The 14,020-nt window shown below is 46.8% G+C and overlaps 1 protein-coding gene across 4 annotated transcripts in view; it reads right to left on the bottom strand.

Annotated features, from left to right (window-relative positions):
• Positions 1-5,877: 5,877 nt before the first annotated feature.
• Positions 5,878-14,020, bottom strand: part of LOC101940465 (zinc finger protein 777-like) — a 32,448-nt gene continuing 24,305 nt past the window's right edge. For all 4 annotated transcript variants that reach the window (XM_065586565.1, XM_065586569.1, XM_008173135.4 and 1 more), the window contains exon 6: positions 5,878-11,550. In XM_065586565.1, coding sequence (XP_065442637.1) covers positions 10,604-11,550 — 947 coding nt within the window. In that variant the 3' untranslated portion in view covers positions 5,878-10,603. The remainder of the gene's footprint in view (positions 11,551-14,020) is intronic.

Below are 14,020 nucleotides of genomic sequence, written 5' to 3'. Positions count from 1 at the left end.
AACCCCTGTGGGTTCGCAGAACATTACAGGGGGGTTGCAAGAAAAAATTCATTAATGGCGGCCAGAGGACCCCGGCATTGGAGGCAGCAGGTGGGACCCTGTTGCAGGGCAGACAGCCCGAGCCCCAGGGAGAGCAGGGCCCTGCAGTTGGGGCCGGCAGCCTGAGCCCTGCCCCTGTCAGCAGGGGGGCCAGAAGCCCAAACCCCAGGGAGAGCGGAGCCGGGCAGTTGGGGCCAGCAGCCCAAGCCCCAGCGGTCAGCGGGACCTGCAGCACAAGCTCAGTAGAGCTCAGTTGACTGGGGCGGTCAATGGGGTCCATAGAATATCAGGGTTGGAAGGGACCTCAGGAGGTCATCTAGTCCAACCCCCTGCTCAAAGCAGGACCAATTCCCAACTAAACCATCCCAGCCAGGGCTTTGTCAACCCTGACCTTAAAAACCTCTAAGGAAGGAGATTCCACCACCTCCCTAGGGAACACATTCCAGTGCTTCACCACCCTCCTAGTGAAATAGTGTTTCCTAATATCCAACCTAGACCTCCCCCCCTGCAAGTTGAGACCATTGCTCCTTGTTCTGTCATCTGCCACCACTGAGAACAGCCGAGCTCCATCCTCTTTGGAACCCCCCTTCAGGTAGTTGAAAGCAGCTATCAAATCCCCCCTCATTCTTCTCTTCTGGAGACTAAACAATCCCAGTTCTCTCAGCCTCTCCTCATAAGGCATGTGCTCCAGACCACTAATTATTTTCGTTGCCCTCCACTGGACTCTTTCCAATTTTTCCACATCCTTCTTGTAGTGTGGGGCCCAAAACTGGACACAGTACTCCAGATGAGGCCTCACCAATGTCGAATAAAGGGGAACGATCACGTTCCTCGATCTGCTGGCAATGCCCCTATTTATACAGCCCAAAATGCCGTTAGCCTTCTTGGCAACAAGAGCACACTGTTGACTCATATCCAGCTTCTTGTCCACTGTGACCCCTAGGTCCTTTTCTGCAGAACTGCTACCTAGCCATTCGGTCCCTAGTCTGTAGCAGTGCATGGGATTCTTCCGTCCTAAGTGCAGGACTCTGCACTTGTCCTTGTTGAACGAACTTCATCAGTTTTTTTTTTGACCCAATCATCTAATTTGTCTAGGTCCCTCTGTATCCGATCCCTACCCTCTAGCGTATCTACCACTCCTCCCAGTTTAGTGTCATCTGCAAACTTGCTGAGAGTGCAGTCCACACCATCCTCCAGATCATTAATAAAGATATTAAACAAAACCGGCCCCAGGACTGACCCTTGGGGCACTCCGCTTGAAACCGGCTGCCAACTAGACATGGAGCCATTGATCACTACCCGTTGAGCCCGACGATCTAGCCAGCTTTCTATCCACCTTACAGTCCATTCATCCAGCCCATACTACTTTAACTTGGCGGCAAGAATACTGTGGGAGACCGTATCAAAAGCTTTGCTAAAGTCAAGGAATAACACATCCACTGCTTTCCCCTCATCCACAGAGCCAGTTATCTCATCATAGAAGGCAATTAGGTTAGTCAGGCACGACTTCCCCTTCGTGAATCCATGCTGACTGTTCCTGATCACTTTCCTCTCTTCTAAGTGCTTCAGAATTGATTCCTTGAGGACCTGCTCCATGATTTTTCCAGGGACTGAGGTGAGGCTGACTGGCCTGTAGTTCCCCGGATCCTCCTCCTTCCCTTTTTTAAAGATGGGCACTACATTAGCCTTTTTCCAGTCATCCGGGACCTCCCCCGATCGCCATGAGTTTTCAAAGATGATGGCCAATGGCTCCGCAATCACATCCACCAACTCCTTTAGCACCCTTGGATGCAGCGCATCCGGCCCCATGGACTTGTGCTCGTCCAGCTTTTCTAAATAGTCCCAAACCACTTCTTTCTTCATGGAGGGCTGGTCACCTCCTCCCCATACTGTGCTGCCCAGTCCAGCAGTCTGGGAGCTGACCTTGTTTGTGAAGACAGAGGCAAAAAAATCATTGAGTACATTAGCTTTTTCCACATCCTCTGTCACTAGGTTGCCTCCCTCATTCAGTAAGGGGCCCCACACTTTCCTTGACTTTCTTCTTGTTGCTAACATACCTGTAGAAACCCTTCTTGTTACTCTTAACATCTCTTGCTAACTGCAACTCCAAGTGTGATTTGGCCTTCCTGATTTCACTCTTGCATGCCTGAGCAATATTTTTATACACCTCCCTGGTCGTTTGTCCAATCTTCCACTTCTTGTAAGCTTCTTTTTTGCGTTTAAGGTCAGCAAGGATTTCACTGTTAAGCCAAGCTAGTCGCCTGCCATATTTATTATTCTTTCTACACATCGGGATGGTTTGTTCCTGCAACCGCAATAAGGATTCTTTAAAATACAGCCAGCTCTCCTGGACCCCTTTCCCCCTCATGTTATTCTTCCAGGGGATCCTGCCCATCTGTTCCCTGAGGGAGTCAAAGTCTGCTTTTCTGAAGTCCAGGGTCCGTATTCTGCTGCTCTCCTTTCTTCCTTGTGTCAGGATCCTGAACCTGCAGCAGGAGCCCCAGGGAGTGTGGATCCGGCAGCCCAGGCCCTGGCACGGGGCCAGTAGCCTGAGCCCTGTGGTGGGCAGGGTGGCAGCTGAAACCCCCAGACCTGCAGGTGGCAGCTCGGACTCCTGTCCTTGTCAGACAGGGGAAGTTGGCATGGAGGGCAGAGTGAGCAGGGGCCATGCTGTACGTGGGGGGTGGTCCAAGCTAATTTGTCCTTCGCAGGACACCCTCCTAGGGAAAGACCTCGTGGCGGAAGAAAAGCTGTTTGGGAGCCAAACCAGCCGGAAGCACGTTGTAGCCCGTGTAGCAGTGTTAAGGTGCCTCTGTAATTGTCACTCTCTCTGGAGTGCTGTTTTGCTTCAGTGAGACTTGAGTGAATCTTCTCAGTTTCTAGTTTGTTGGTTGTTAGCAGTCTCTCTGTGTTGTTTTTATTAGAACTTTTGTACACAAGTTCAATGGATAAGTGGCTGAAAAAGGAAAGTGTAAAGACGCAAGAATCAGCTAGTGTTTCCTCAAGTCCACACTGTGGAACATCTACGTCTAATGATCATGATGGTTCTGGAAAGTCACTTACAAAGAAAAGAAAATATGATGATTATTATATAAAATATAGCTTTACATGCATTGGTGATCAAGAACGTCCAAAACCACTGTGTGTGATTTGTGGTGATATTCTAGCAAACAGCAGCCTCAAACCTTCTCTACTTCGGCGCCATTTAGAAACTAGGCATCCTGCACAACTCGACAAGCCTGTTGATTTTTTCAAGTGAAAATTAGCTGAGAGGAAATGTGACGTTACCAGTTTTATGTCCAAAGCAAGTACTGATAATGAAAATGCACTTGAAGCGTCATACCGCGTGAGCTACCGAGTAGCAAAAGCATCAGAAGCCCATACCATAGCAGAGAGCTTGATTGGTCCACGTATAAAAGACGTAATTCGTTGCATGCTCGGAGAAAAGGCTGCAAAAAGGATTGACATGGTACCTTTGTCCAATAATACGTTGTCACGAAGCATTAATGACATGTCAAATAACAGAGACCATAATTGTACAGAGAGTGAAAAATAGTCCATATTATGCTATACAGTTGGATGAATCAAGTGATGTAGCTAATCTAGCTATTTTGCTACTGTTTGTACGTTATGTGAATGAAGGTCTGGTTGAAGAAGACTTGTTGTTTTGCTGACCATTGGAAGAACGTACAACTGGAGAAGATATCTTCAATCTGACTAATGCATGTTTTCAAGAAAAGGAAATAGATTGGTCTCGTTGCCTAGGCATTTGCACTGATGGGGCCATGTCAGTGACGGAGAAGTATACTGGATTTGTAGCTCAAACAAAAAAGGTTGCATCAAAAGTCTCTTGGACTCATTGCAGCATCCATAGACAAGCCCTCACAACAAAACACATGCCTGAGGGACTGAAGGAAGTGCTGGACAATGCTGTGAAAATGGTCAATTTCATAAAATCACGGCCAACAAATCCCAGAATATTTCACGTACTTTGTGAAGAAATGGGTAGTATACACGATTGTCTGTTGACCCATACTGAAGTTAGATGGCTCACACGGGGCAAAATCCTGGTGCGCTTGTTTGAGCTTAGAACGGAAATCCTAGGTTTTTTTCAACAGCCACCCTTTCCACCTTGCCAGCTGTATGGAAAATAATGTCTGGCTCCAGAGCCTAGCTTATTTAGCAGATATTTTCTCAAGAATTAATGACCTAAATTTATCTCTTCAAGGTCTCAATATAACCGTTTTCAACGTGCAAGACCGAGCTGAATCCATCATAAAGAAGTTGCAGTTCTGGGAAAGTTGTTTGGAAAACAATCAAACTGAGTGTTTCAGTAATCTTCATGACTTCCTGGCAGAACATAAACTTCAGTTGGATCAGTGCACTAAAACCAATATAACTGCAGACCTAAAAGGACTTTGCACAACATTCAGGGATTACTTTCCAGCTATATCAGGCGATAACGATTGGATTCGCAACCCTTTTGATGATACCACTTTTTCAACACAGATATTGAACACTGAGGAAAAAGAGAAATTGATTGAGATGTCCTGTGATTACGAACTGAAAAGGAGTTTCAGAAATCCGTCATATATCAACTTTTGGCTGAGTTTAAGAAACGAGTACCCCCTTCTGGCAGAAAAAGCTGCTGCAGTTTTGTTACCATTTTCAACAACATACTTGTACGAGAAAGCGTTTTGCTCGTATGCACATCTGAAAACGAAATACAGAAACAGACTTGATGCTGAACCAGACCTGAGACTATCTTTCTCCAAAGGTTCCGGACTTCAAAGAGCTATGCAGAGCAAAGCAAGCGCATCCATCACACTGAGGAAATTTAAATTTAAAACCCTGGAAATATTCATTTTTAGGAGGGGGTTCATGAGATTTCACAATTTAGAGAAAGGGGTTCGCGGGCTGTTAAAGTTTGGGAACCACTGATCTAGACTAATAATCTACTTACAGCAGGGGATCTCAAACTTCACTGTGCCGGGACCCCCTTCAGACAACAAAGTGATTGCATGACTGGGGGGAGTGGGGGAAGAGGGGGCTGGAGCCCAAGCCCAGCTGCCGTGGGTGGGAGTGGAGCTCAGGCTTCAGCCATGGGTCCCAGCAACTCTAATACTGGCCTTGGCGACCCCATTAAAATGGGGTTGCAAGACGCTTTGGGGTCCTGACCCACAGTTTGAGAACCACTGACTTACAGCTAGCTTGGCAGAATTCCATCTTTTTTGTAATTTCAATGGATAATGTTGATTTAAGTATTTTTTTTTTCAATTTTTATCAATTTAAAAATTCACAGTTGCACAAAATTATGGGTTTTAAGCAATTTATTTTTATCGATTTAAATTTTCACAGTTGCAGGAAATTATGGAGGGGGGAGATCAGACAATAATTAATGACAGAGACAGATTCAAAAAGTTAACGCTTTATAACCGTTAAAAAAAAGGTCGCCCTCCTATGTCAAAAATACGAAGCAAATATCCTTAAATCAAACTCTAGTAAATTCTCAAGCAGCATTTTTCTTACTTTGCCTATAGGTAAATGTTGATTATTATTGATGGAAATATTTTTTTCATGGGTTTGTGTGTATGGTGAAATTGACATTTGCTGATAAAAATCTTGTCTTTCCAAGCCTAGTTATAACTTATTACAAAACAGAATCAGAGAACGCAAGGGTCATCTAGTCTAACCCCCTGCCAAGATCAGGATTTGTTGTGACAGATGATTAACGATCACCAGAATGATTAATACTGATCATTGTGTGCGTGTGTATATATATGAAAAAACTGTATGGACTTTTTTTGAGACAAAACCATCAAATATTACACTGGACTCAAATAGCACATTTTATTGTGATTCTTTTCAATTTATTTTTTTAATCTGTGAAATATACAAAAAGTTAACAAAAGGCCGTCTCCCTGCATCCATTGACTAGGGCTCCTAGGTGAATGGTAATACAAATTAATAAAACAAGTAAAGCAAAGCCAAAAGACGCAGGAGAACGTATATACAGATCCATTACTATTTCTGTACCACTAAAGAGGCACACGTGGAATTAATACAAGATGAGAAGTCTTAATCATAAAGAATGTACAATCTAGAGCCTTGAGCCTGTAGTCAGAGCCACATGGGCAAATTCATGGCTTGACTGTAGCCCTGGGGTTCAGTCCTGCAAACACTTACCACCAAAGTAGTGAGCGCTCCGCTTGAACGATCCCACATAAACCAATGAATCGACGCGCTCTACTCAGCACTGAGGGCCTGATCTGGCAGTTTTTCCATTCACTTCAATGGGAGCTGGATCAGGTCCCAAGTGTTTGCAGGATCAGCGTCTACATGAGAACCAGGGATAACAGGCAGGAGCAGGGGAAGTACGTGTTGCAATGAGATGAGCTGTGCACTCCATGGGCTCGTTCCTAGTTAGTTCTTTTAAAAGCCCAACCCCCCAACAAATTAACCAGCACGATGTGTCTGCATCCAGAGCCTCACCAGTCCCTGTAATGGGAGAGTCACCACTACACCACACTACACAACACTCTATGCTGGGAACCAGGACTCCGAAAAAGATATGGGGGGCTTGGTGGATAATCAGCTGAACGTGAGCTCCCAGTGTGACAATGTGGCTAAAAGAACTAATGCGATTCTAATGGGAATCTTGAGAGTACAGTGTATTTTACCTCTGTATTTGGCACTGGTGAAACGCTGCTGGAATCCTGCGTTCAGTTCTGGTGCCCACAATTCAAGCTGGATGTTGATAAATTGGAGAGGGGTCAGAGACAAGCCACGAGAATGATTAAAGGATTAGAAAACCTGCCTTATAGTGATAAGCTAAATAGACTGAGCTCTTTGAGTCTAACTGAGAACGTTAAGGGGTGACCTGATTACAGTCTGTAAGTATCTACATGGGGAACCAATATTTAATAATGGACTCTTCAACTTAGCAGAAAAAGGCAGGACACGAGCCAATGGCTGGACAAATCGACAAATTCAGACTGGAAATAACATGTACATTTTTAGCAGTGAGGGTAATTAACCATTGGAACAACTTACCCAGGGTTGTGGTGGATTCTCCATTACTGACAATTTTTAAATCGAGATGGGATGTTTTCCAGAAGCTCTGCTCTAGGAGTTATTTTGGAGAAGTTCTCTGGCCTGTGTTACCGGACAGACTAGATGATCACAATGGTCCCTTCTGGCTTCTGAATCTGAAAACTGTGTGTGCAACCTCTCACCCATTTTAGTGACGTCTGATAGCAGTTGCCTCTATACCAAGCCCCACAATACTAAACATTGCAAACGCAGAAGTGATACCATGCTACCCACACCTGCCAACACACAATGGCCAGCAGTGCTCTGATGGCCAGGAATATAGAAACAACATGCTAACCAAACCCACACACCTTACGGCTTGCTCTGAAAGGGGCCAGATTTGTTAATGTCAAACTGTTACATCACACGCTGGGTTTACAGCCACAACAGAAAGCAAACCTGGGAACCTATGCATTTAAACTGGCCCCTAGTAGCCAGCTGCAGACAGCGCCTACTACCTGATGTCTCTGACTTGACTCACCCTGTCGTTGCTTTGATGTCATCTCTTCTAGCAGCCACCTACCAAACTGTTTTTTCATCGGGAAATGCAGATTCCTCATGAACTTTTTGTGGGAACGTATCAGTTTCAACTGAACTCTTTCAGCTGCAGGCTGGAATTTCTGGTCAAAACAAGAGAAAATGAGACATCCCAGAATAGCCAATAGCTTGTTGGGTCAGGCACTCCCTTGGGATGTGGGAGAATCAGGTTCAAGTTGCAGCATAATTAATAGACAGTTGTATTGATTAATCTCTTAGATCGCTGTGGTCAACAAAGGTTTAGTCTCCTGAGGACTACAGCATCAGGAATATTATCATCGATATCACTGGAATAAGAGACTCTAGGAGCACACGAGAAACAACTGCAATTTATCACGAGTCCCTTTATTAACAAATCCACTCAGCAGATAAACAATCCCCCAGATACTGAAACACAACAGCAGACAGGGCGAGAGTGCAAAGAGTTTGGCCCTATGACCAGCATCACTCAAATGTCACATCTCCTACTGGGGGATCCTAGAATGTAAGTCATTCTTTCATCATCATCATCATCAGCGGTCATCCTAGCATCACCTGGTGCATCCCCCCAGCACACAGACTGGGCAACACCTCTTATCCTGAGTTAAGAAGGGCTGGTCTACACTGCAGGGGGGGGGGGGGGGGGAAATCGATCTAAGATACGCAACTTCAGCTACGAGAATAGTGTAGCTGAAGTCGACGTATCTTAGATCGACTTACCTCGCGTCCTCACAGCGCGGGATCGACGGCCACGGCTCCCCCGTCAACTCCACTTCCGCCTCTCGCCCTGATGGAGTTCTGGAGTCAAAGGGGAGCGCGTTCGGGGATCGATTTATTGCATCTAGACGAGACGCGATAAAGCAATCCCCGCTAGATCGATTACTACCCGCCGATCCGGCAGGGATCCGGCGGCTAGTGAAGACGTACCCTAAGGCTCATATATACACGGACAGGCTGCAACCCCTTCTCCCTTTATCCATGCTTCCACACCCCACATTCCTCACTGGCTGTCCCCTCATTCTCACTAACATCCATGTCAATGAGTTACCTCAGCAATGTGAGGTTATTACAAAATCCCCCAAAATGTCACTCTCGGGCACCTTGCGGTATTAACTGGTGCATTATACAAGGAACAGACTAGAACCTATGCTGCAGTTTCCTGAATATCAGCACTTAACACACCTTTTACAGTAATCTTATACGTTCCTGGAACAGGGTTATCTTTCAGTCAACTAGTCATGCCCACCTGTTCTAGCTCCGAGACCCTCTCTGGCCACGCTATGCATCTTACAGCCCTAACGCCTGTAGGCCTAGCGTTACAGCCTTACGTACTCATCAGAGACCCACTCTCATTAGTCCCATGCCCCTGTGCTGGGAGCCTACTCATATTCTACCACATGGACAACTCTAATCTAGTACCCACACACAGCTTACATAATTATACGATTATTTATATATTAAAAAATTCAGCTACAAGGTCCTGAGATTGAATCAGGCAGAGTCAAGCTTCGAACCTGGTTCTCCCACATCTCTGCAGAGTGCCCCAACCTCTGGGCTACTGGCTATTCTGCTGGCGGGGCAGATGTCTCGGGAAATTTTTGAAAGGTCTGAGTTTTGGCCCGATGCAGAACAGGAAAAAAATCTTTGCAGTCCCGGCAGTTTCTGCGGCTGGGAAAACCGTTCCTTGCCCAGCTCTCCTCGCTACAACTCCGAGATGGTCTGGGGCAGTGAAAAGGGAGCCAGGCCTGATTGGCTTTTCATCTGGACAGCCCCGTGTGTTTCCCATCATTTGTTAGTATTTCCCAAAGCCAGTGATGGGCTTCAGCGTCACATGATGGGTCAGAGCAGTCATGATTTCCACCCGTGGACTGCTGGAGACTCAACCCCTCTGCTGGAATTATTACTGAGGCAAGGTATTAACATGCCACTCAAACTGTCAAATCCAAAGGCCAAATGGTATTTATGCAATTGCTCTAAACGTGCCTAAAAAGCCTAAGTAATGAGCAATTTACTAACCCTAATTCTTTAGTTTCATATTTATCCTACACCCACTCCCCCCCAGTAGCTTCTAAGACCTGGATGCCCCCACTCTGTGCTGTTGGGGGGCTCTGTCTCTCTCAGTCACAAAAGGGCACGCATGGGGGATACTGCCTGTCTCCACATCAGTTTGCATAATGCGATGACGGTGGAGCTGGGAGGGATCCAAACCCCTATCAAGTTACTCCCCACTCCTACCCTTCCCCCCGCAGCGTGTGCTTGGGGCTCACAACCTCTCGGCCTCGTAAAACCTTAACAGGATCGGTGCTGAATGAAACCAAAGTCTAACTGACAAGCAGAGTCTCCAATACCCGGGAAAGCGACGTGGGAATCAGGTAATGCATTAGCGAATAGGGCAGAGGCAGAGAACTAGAAAGCCCTGCTGAGAACATAAGGAACTGCAAAGCATATTGATCTGTGTGGGCCTCCACAGGACCATCCCCACCATGGCATCCAAGCACTCCCTCCTGCTCCGTTCCCCTGCAGGGGAAAGCCCCAGTTATCGGACTTGTGGATTCTCTACAGTTCAGACAGGGCCCCTCAGCTCCAAGATGCACCTAGACACTGACACGGTTTCCCTGAGATTCCAGCCACCCTGACATTTCAGAGGCAGCTGGACAATGCTCACCTGGGCGTCACTCCCTAGATAAGGCCAGAAGGGACCATTATGATCATCTACTTTGAACTCCTGCACAACCCAGGCCAAAGAACATCACCCAGCGCTTGCTGCATCCTTTCCCAGGTGGTAATTTATCAGTCCTCGCCGGCGACTGCCTTATTTCCTGTTCTTACAGCCAGTGGGGCTGGGCTGTCCCCGTGTGCTGGGAGCTGGGAAGCCCCTCCCTTCGCCCAGTGTGAGATCTGTACTGGTAATTGAGACTGGTCACGGTAGAAGCTTTTGTTGCAGTGGGTGCCGCGATCACGTCTCTCCTGGGTGCGTTGTCTGGTGAGCAGTGAAGGTTTCTGTGGACTGAGAGCTGGCAGCTTCTCCCTGCAGCGGCTGCCCCGGTGCTTCAGAGGGCGGCGAATGCCGGGCGATCTGTCGGTGCATTCGCCGCATCCTCAGGATCTTCTCCCTGGCATGGACCCTCTGGTGCCGCAAGAGGTTCAGCTTGCGGGCGAAGCGTCTCTCGCAGTCGGGGCAGTGATACGGCCTCTCTCCAGAATGGACCATCTGGTGCCTGCGGAGGCTGTAGGAGCAGGTGAACGTCTTCCAGCACACGGTGCACGTTGGGAAGATCTTGCTGTGAGTCCTCTGGTGCCTCGTTAGATCTATCTCCTGGGAGAAGTGTTTCTTACACGGGCGGCACATGTACAGCCTCTCATCAGTGTGGCTCGGCCGGTGCTCCCCGATGCCGGATTTGCTTCTTGTGCTTCTGCGGGCGGTTCCCTTGGCCTCCATTCCTGGGCAGAGTCTCAGCTCCAGATCGCTGCTTTCCCCAAGTCCAGGTGCCGGAGCTCCCTCTCCTGTGTGAATCCTCTGATGCAGAGCAAGATGCTGCTTGGAAGCGAAGCGGATCTCACACTCAGGACACTCGTACGGCCCCTCGTTTGCATGGCTCCTCTGGTGAATGATAAGGTTGATCTTCAGCCGAAAGCTCTTCCCGCAATCTGTACAAGGGTATAGTCTGTGCCTCGGGCGGTTCCGCGGGCAGACACTCAGCGTCTTTAAGCCACTCTCCCCTTCAGTGGAGTCGCACCACCTTTTCTTCTCAGGGTCTGGCTGCTTAGAGCACAACTGGCTCTCAGCCAAGGTCTGGAGGACCTTCTCTCTGGGTCTTCCTGGTAATTCCCCCTCTGCCTCCAGATTTTCAGGTTCACAATCCCCATCAAACCTGGTTTCTTTTGTCATTAACTGGCCATCTCCTGAAATGAACCAGCAACACAAAGGTTATTCGTTTCATTCTCTTGGGACACAAGAGTCCTTTGAAGACTCATGACACACTTGGGTCCCAACAGGGCGGATTTCTTTGCAGAAAGGGAGCGTTGCGGAGTCTGGGAACGTGCACTTCAGAGAAGGGGAGGGGCAGCATATTTTAGCCTATTTCAGCATGTAGAAAAGGAAAGACTTTAGCAGACACACTGAAAAAACTTGCAAGAGCAAGGTAAACGCAGGGCTTGCAAACTACACTCTCTTCTGCAGCCTCTATACTCTCTGTAGAATCAGAAAACATAAAATATGTATCGAGATATAAAATACGCACGCACACAGAGTACAGACCTCTTATCTTTTCAGATCCTACTGAAAGTAGAGAGAGTAAGAAAGTGGAGTTTGCGGATTCTGCAATTACCTTGCACCTGCCATTCTGACACTAACATGAGCATTAAGTGCTGAATATTGCAGGCAAACTAGTTTCCCATTAGAAACGTGTAACTCTAGCAGACCCAGCAAGCTCCGTACAACCCTCCGAGAGCAGCCATGTGATCTCACTCAGGTAACCCTCGTCCTCCCTCACTCCCACGCCAGTGTTTTCTTTTCTATGCAGCGGCTGCAATGAGATTATAAAGTGCTCTCTGGAGCAGGGACTGTGTCTTTGTATCAGCTGTGCAAAGCACTGAGGGGGACATTCCCAGAGGATGTGCACGTGGGCAGCGCAGGTTAAGCTGTGCATAGGTCTTGTGCTGGTCTTCTGCACAGGGGATGAATTTCACCCTGTAGAAATGAAGTTCCATACAAAAAACCCCACTACGTTAAAAGAATGTGAAGGCTGCAAAGTCAACCACTTGTAAATTAGAAATGTCAGAAGTAACGTTGCCTGTGCCATCTTTCATTCAGCCTTCTTCTGCACATGCATTATGCCCCCCCTCCCTGGCTCCTACACCTGCCCCCTCTGCTCCAGCAACTGAAAACAGCATCTTCTAACAGAAAGTCTTAGTCAACCTTCCTGAACCGTAACAGCACTGCCAGCTCCACCTACACCACAACAGGGTTGGGAGGGAACCCAGCACACTTGCCCACTAAACTTCCTTTGCCCTCTACCTTTACTCAAGAGTTCTGAAGGAACTCAAACAGGAAATTGCAGAACTACTAACTGGGGTAGTTAATGTATCGCTTAAATCAGCCTCTATACACCAGACAACTGGAGAGTAGCTAATATACTGTTAATTTTTTTTTAAAGGCTTCAGAGGTGATCCCGGTAATTACCGGCCGGGAAGCCTAACTTCAGCACCAGTCAAATTGGTTGAAACTATAGTAAATAACACATAGATGAACATGATATGTTGGAGAAGAGTCAACACAGCTTTGGTAAAGGGAAATCACGCCTCACCAATCCATTAGAACTCTTTGAGGGGGTCAACAAACATGTGGACAGTGGTGATCCACTGCATATAGTTTACTTGGACTTTCAGAAAGCCTTTGACAAGGTCCCTCACCAAAGGCTCTTAAGCAAACTAAGCAGTGATGGGAGAAGAGGGAAAGTCCTCTCATGGATCAGTAACTGGATAAAAGATAGAAAACAAAGGGTAGGAATAAATGGTCAGTTTTCACAATGGAGAAAGGTAAATAGCTGCATCGCCCCGGGATCTGTGCTGTTCAACATATTCATAAATGATCTGGAAAAAGGGGGTAAACAGTGAGGTAGCAAGTTTTTCAGATGATAACTATCTTGAATAATTTACTAAGTCCAAAGATGACTGCGAAGAGCTACAAAGGGATCTTAAAAAACAGGGTCAAAATGGTAGATGAAATTGAATGTTGGAAAGTGTAAAGTAATGGAGGACAGTTCCATCAATGGCTATTAGCCAGGATGGGCAGGGATGGTGTCCCTAGCCTCTGTTTGCCAGAAGCTGGGAATGGGCGACAGGGGATGGATCACTTGATGATTACCTGGTCTGTTCATTCCCTCTGGGGCATCTGGCATTGGCCACTGTCGGTAGACAGGACACTGGCCTAGATGGACCTTTGGTTTGACCCAGCAGGGCCGTTCTTATGTTCTTAATGAACATTGGAAAAAATAATCTAAACTATACATACAAAATGATGGGTCTAAATTAGCTTTTACCACTTAGGAAAGATCTGGGAGTTATTCTGGAGAGTTCTCTGAAAACATCTGCTCAATGTGCAGTGTCAGTCAAAAAAGCAAACAGAATATTAGCAACCATTAGGAAAGAGAAAGATAACAAGACCGAAAATATCATAATGCAGCTATATAAATCCATGATACGCCCACACCTTGAATGCTGCATGCAGTTCTGGTCGTCCCATCTCAAAAAAGATATATTGGAATTGGAAAAGTTTCAGAGAAGGACAACAAAAATGATGAGAAGTCTGGAACAGCTTCCATATAAGAGATTAAAAAAATACTGGGACTGTTCATCTTAGAAAAGAGACAAA

Source organism: Chrysemys picta, chromosome 2, assembly GCF_011386835.1.
Source record: "Chrysemys picta bellii isolate R12L10 chromosome 2, ASM1138683v2, whole genome shotgun sequence".
In the NCBI taxonomy this organism is placed as follows: domain Eukaryota; kingdom Metazoa; phylum Chordata; order Testudines; family Emydidae; genus Chrysemys; species Chrysemys picta.
Note: the sequence above shows the minus strand (reverse complement) of the source record. Positions and strands in the feature narration are given on the sequence as shown.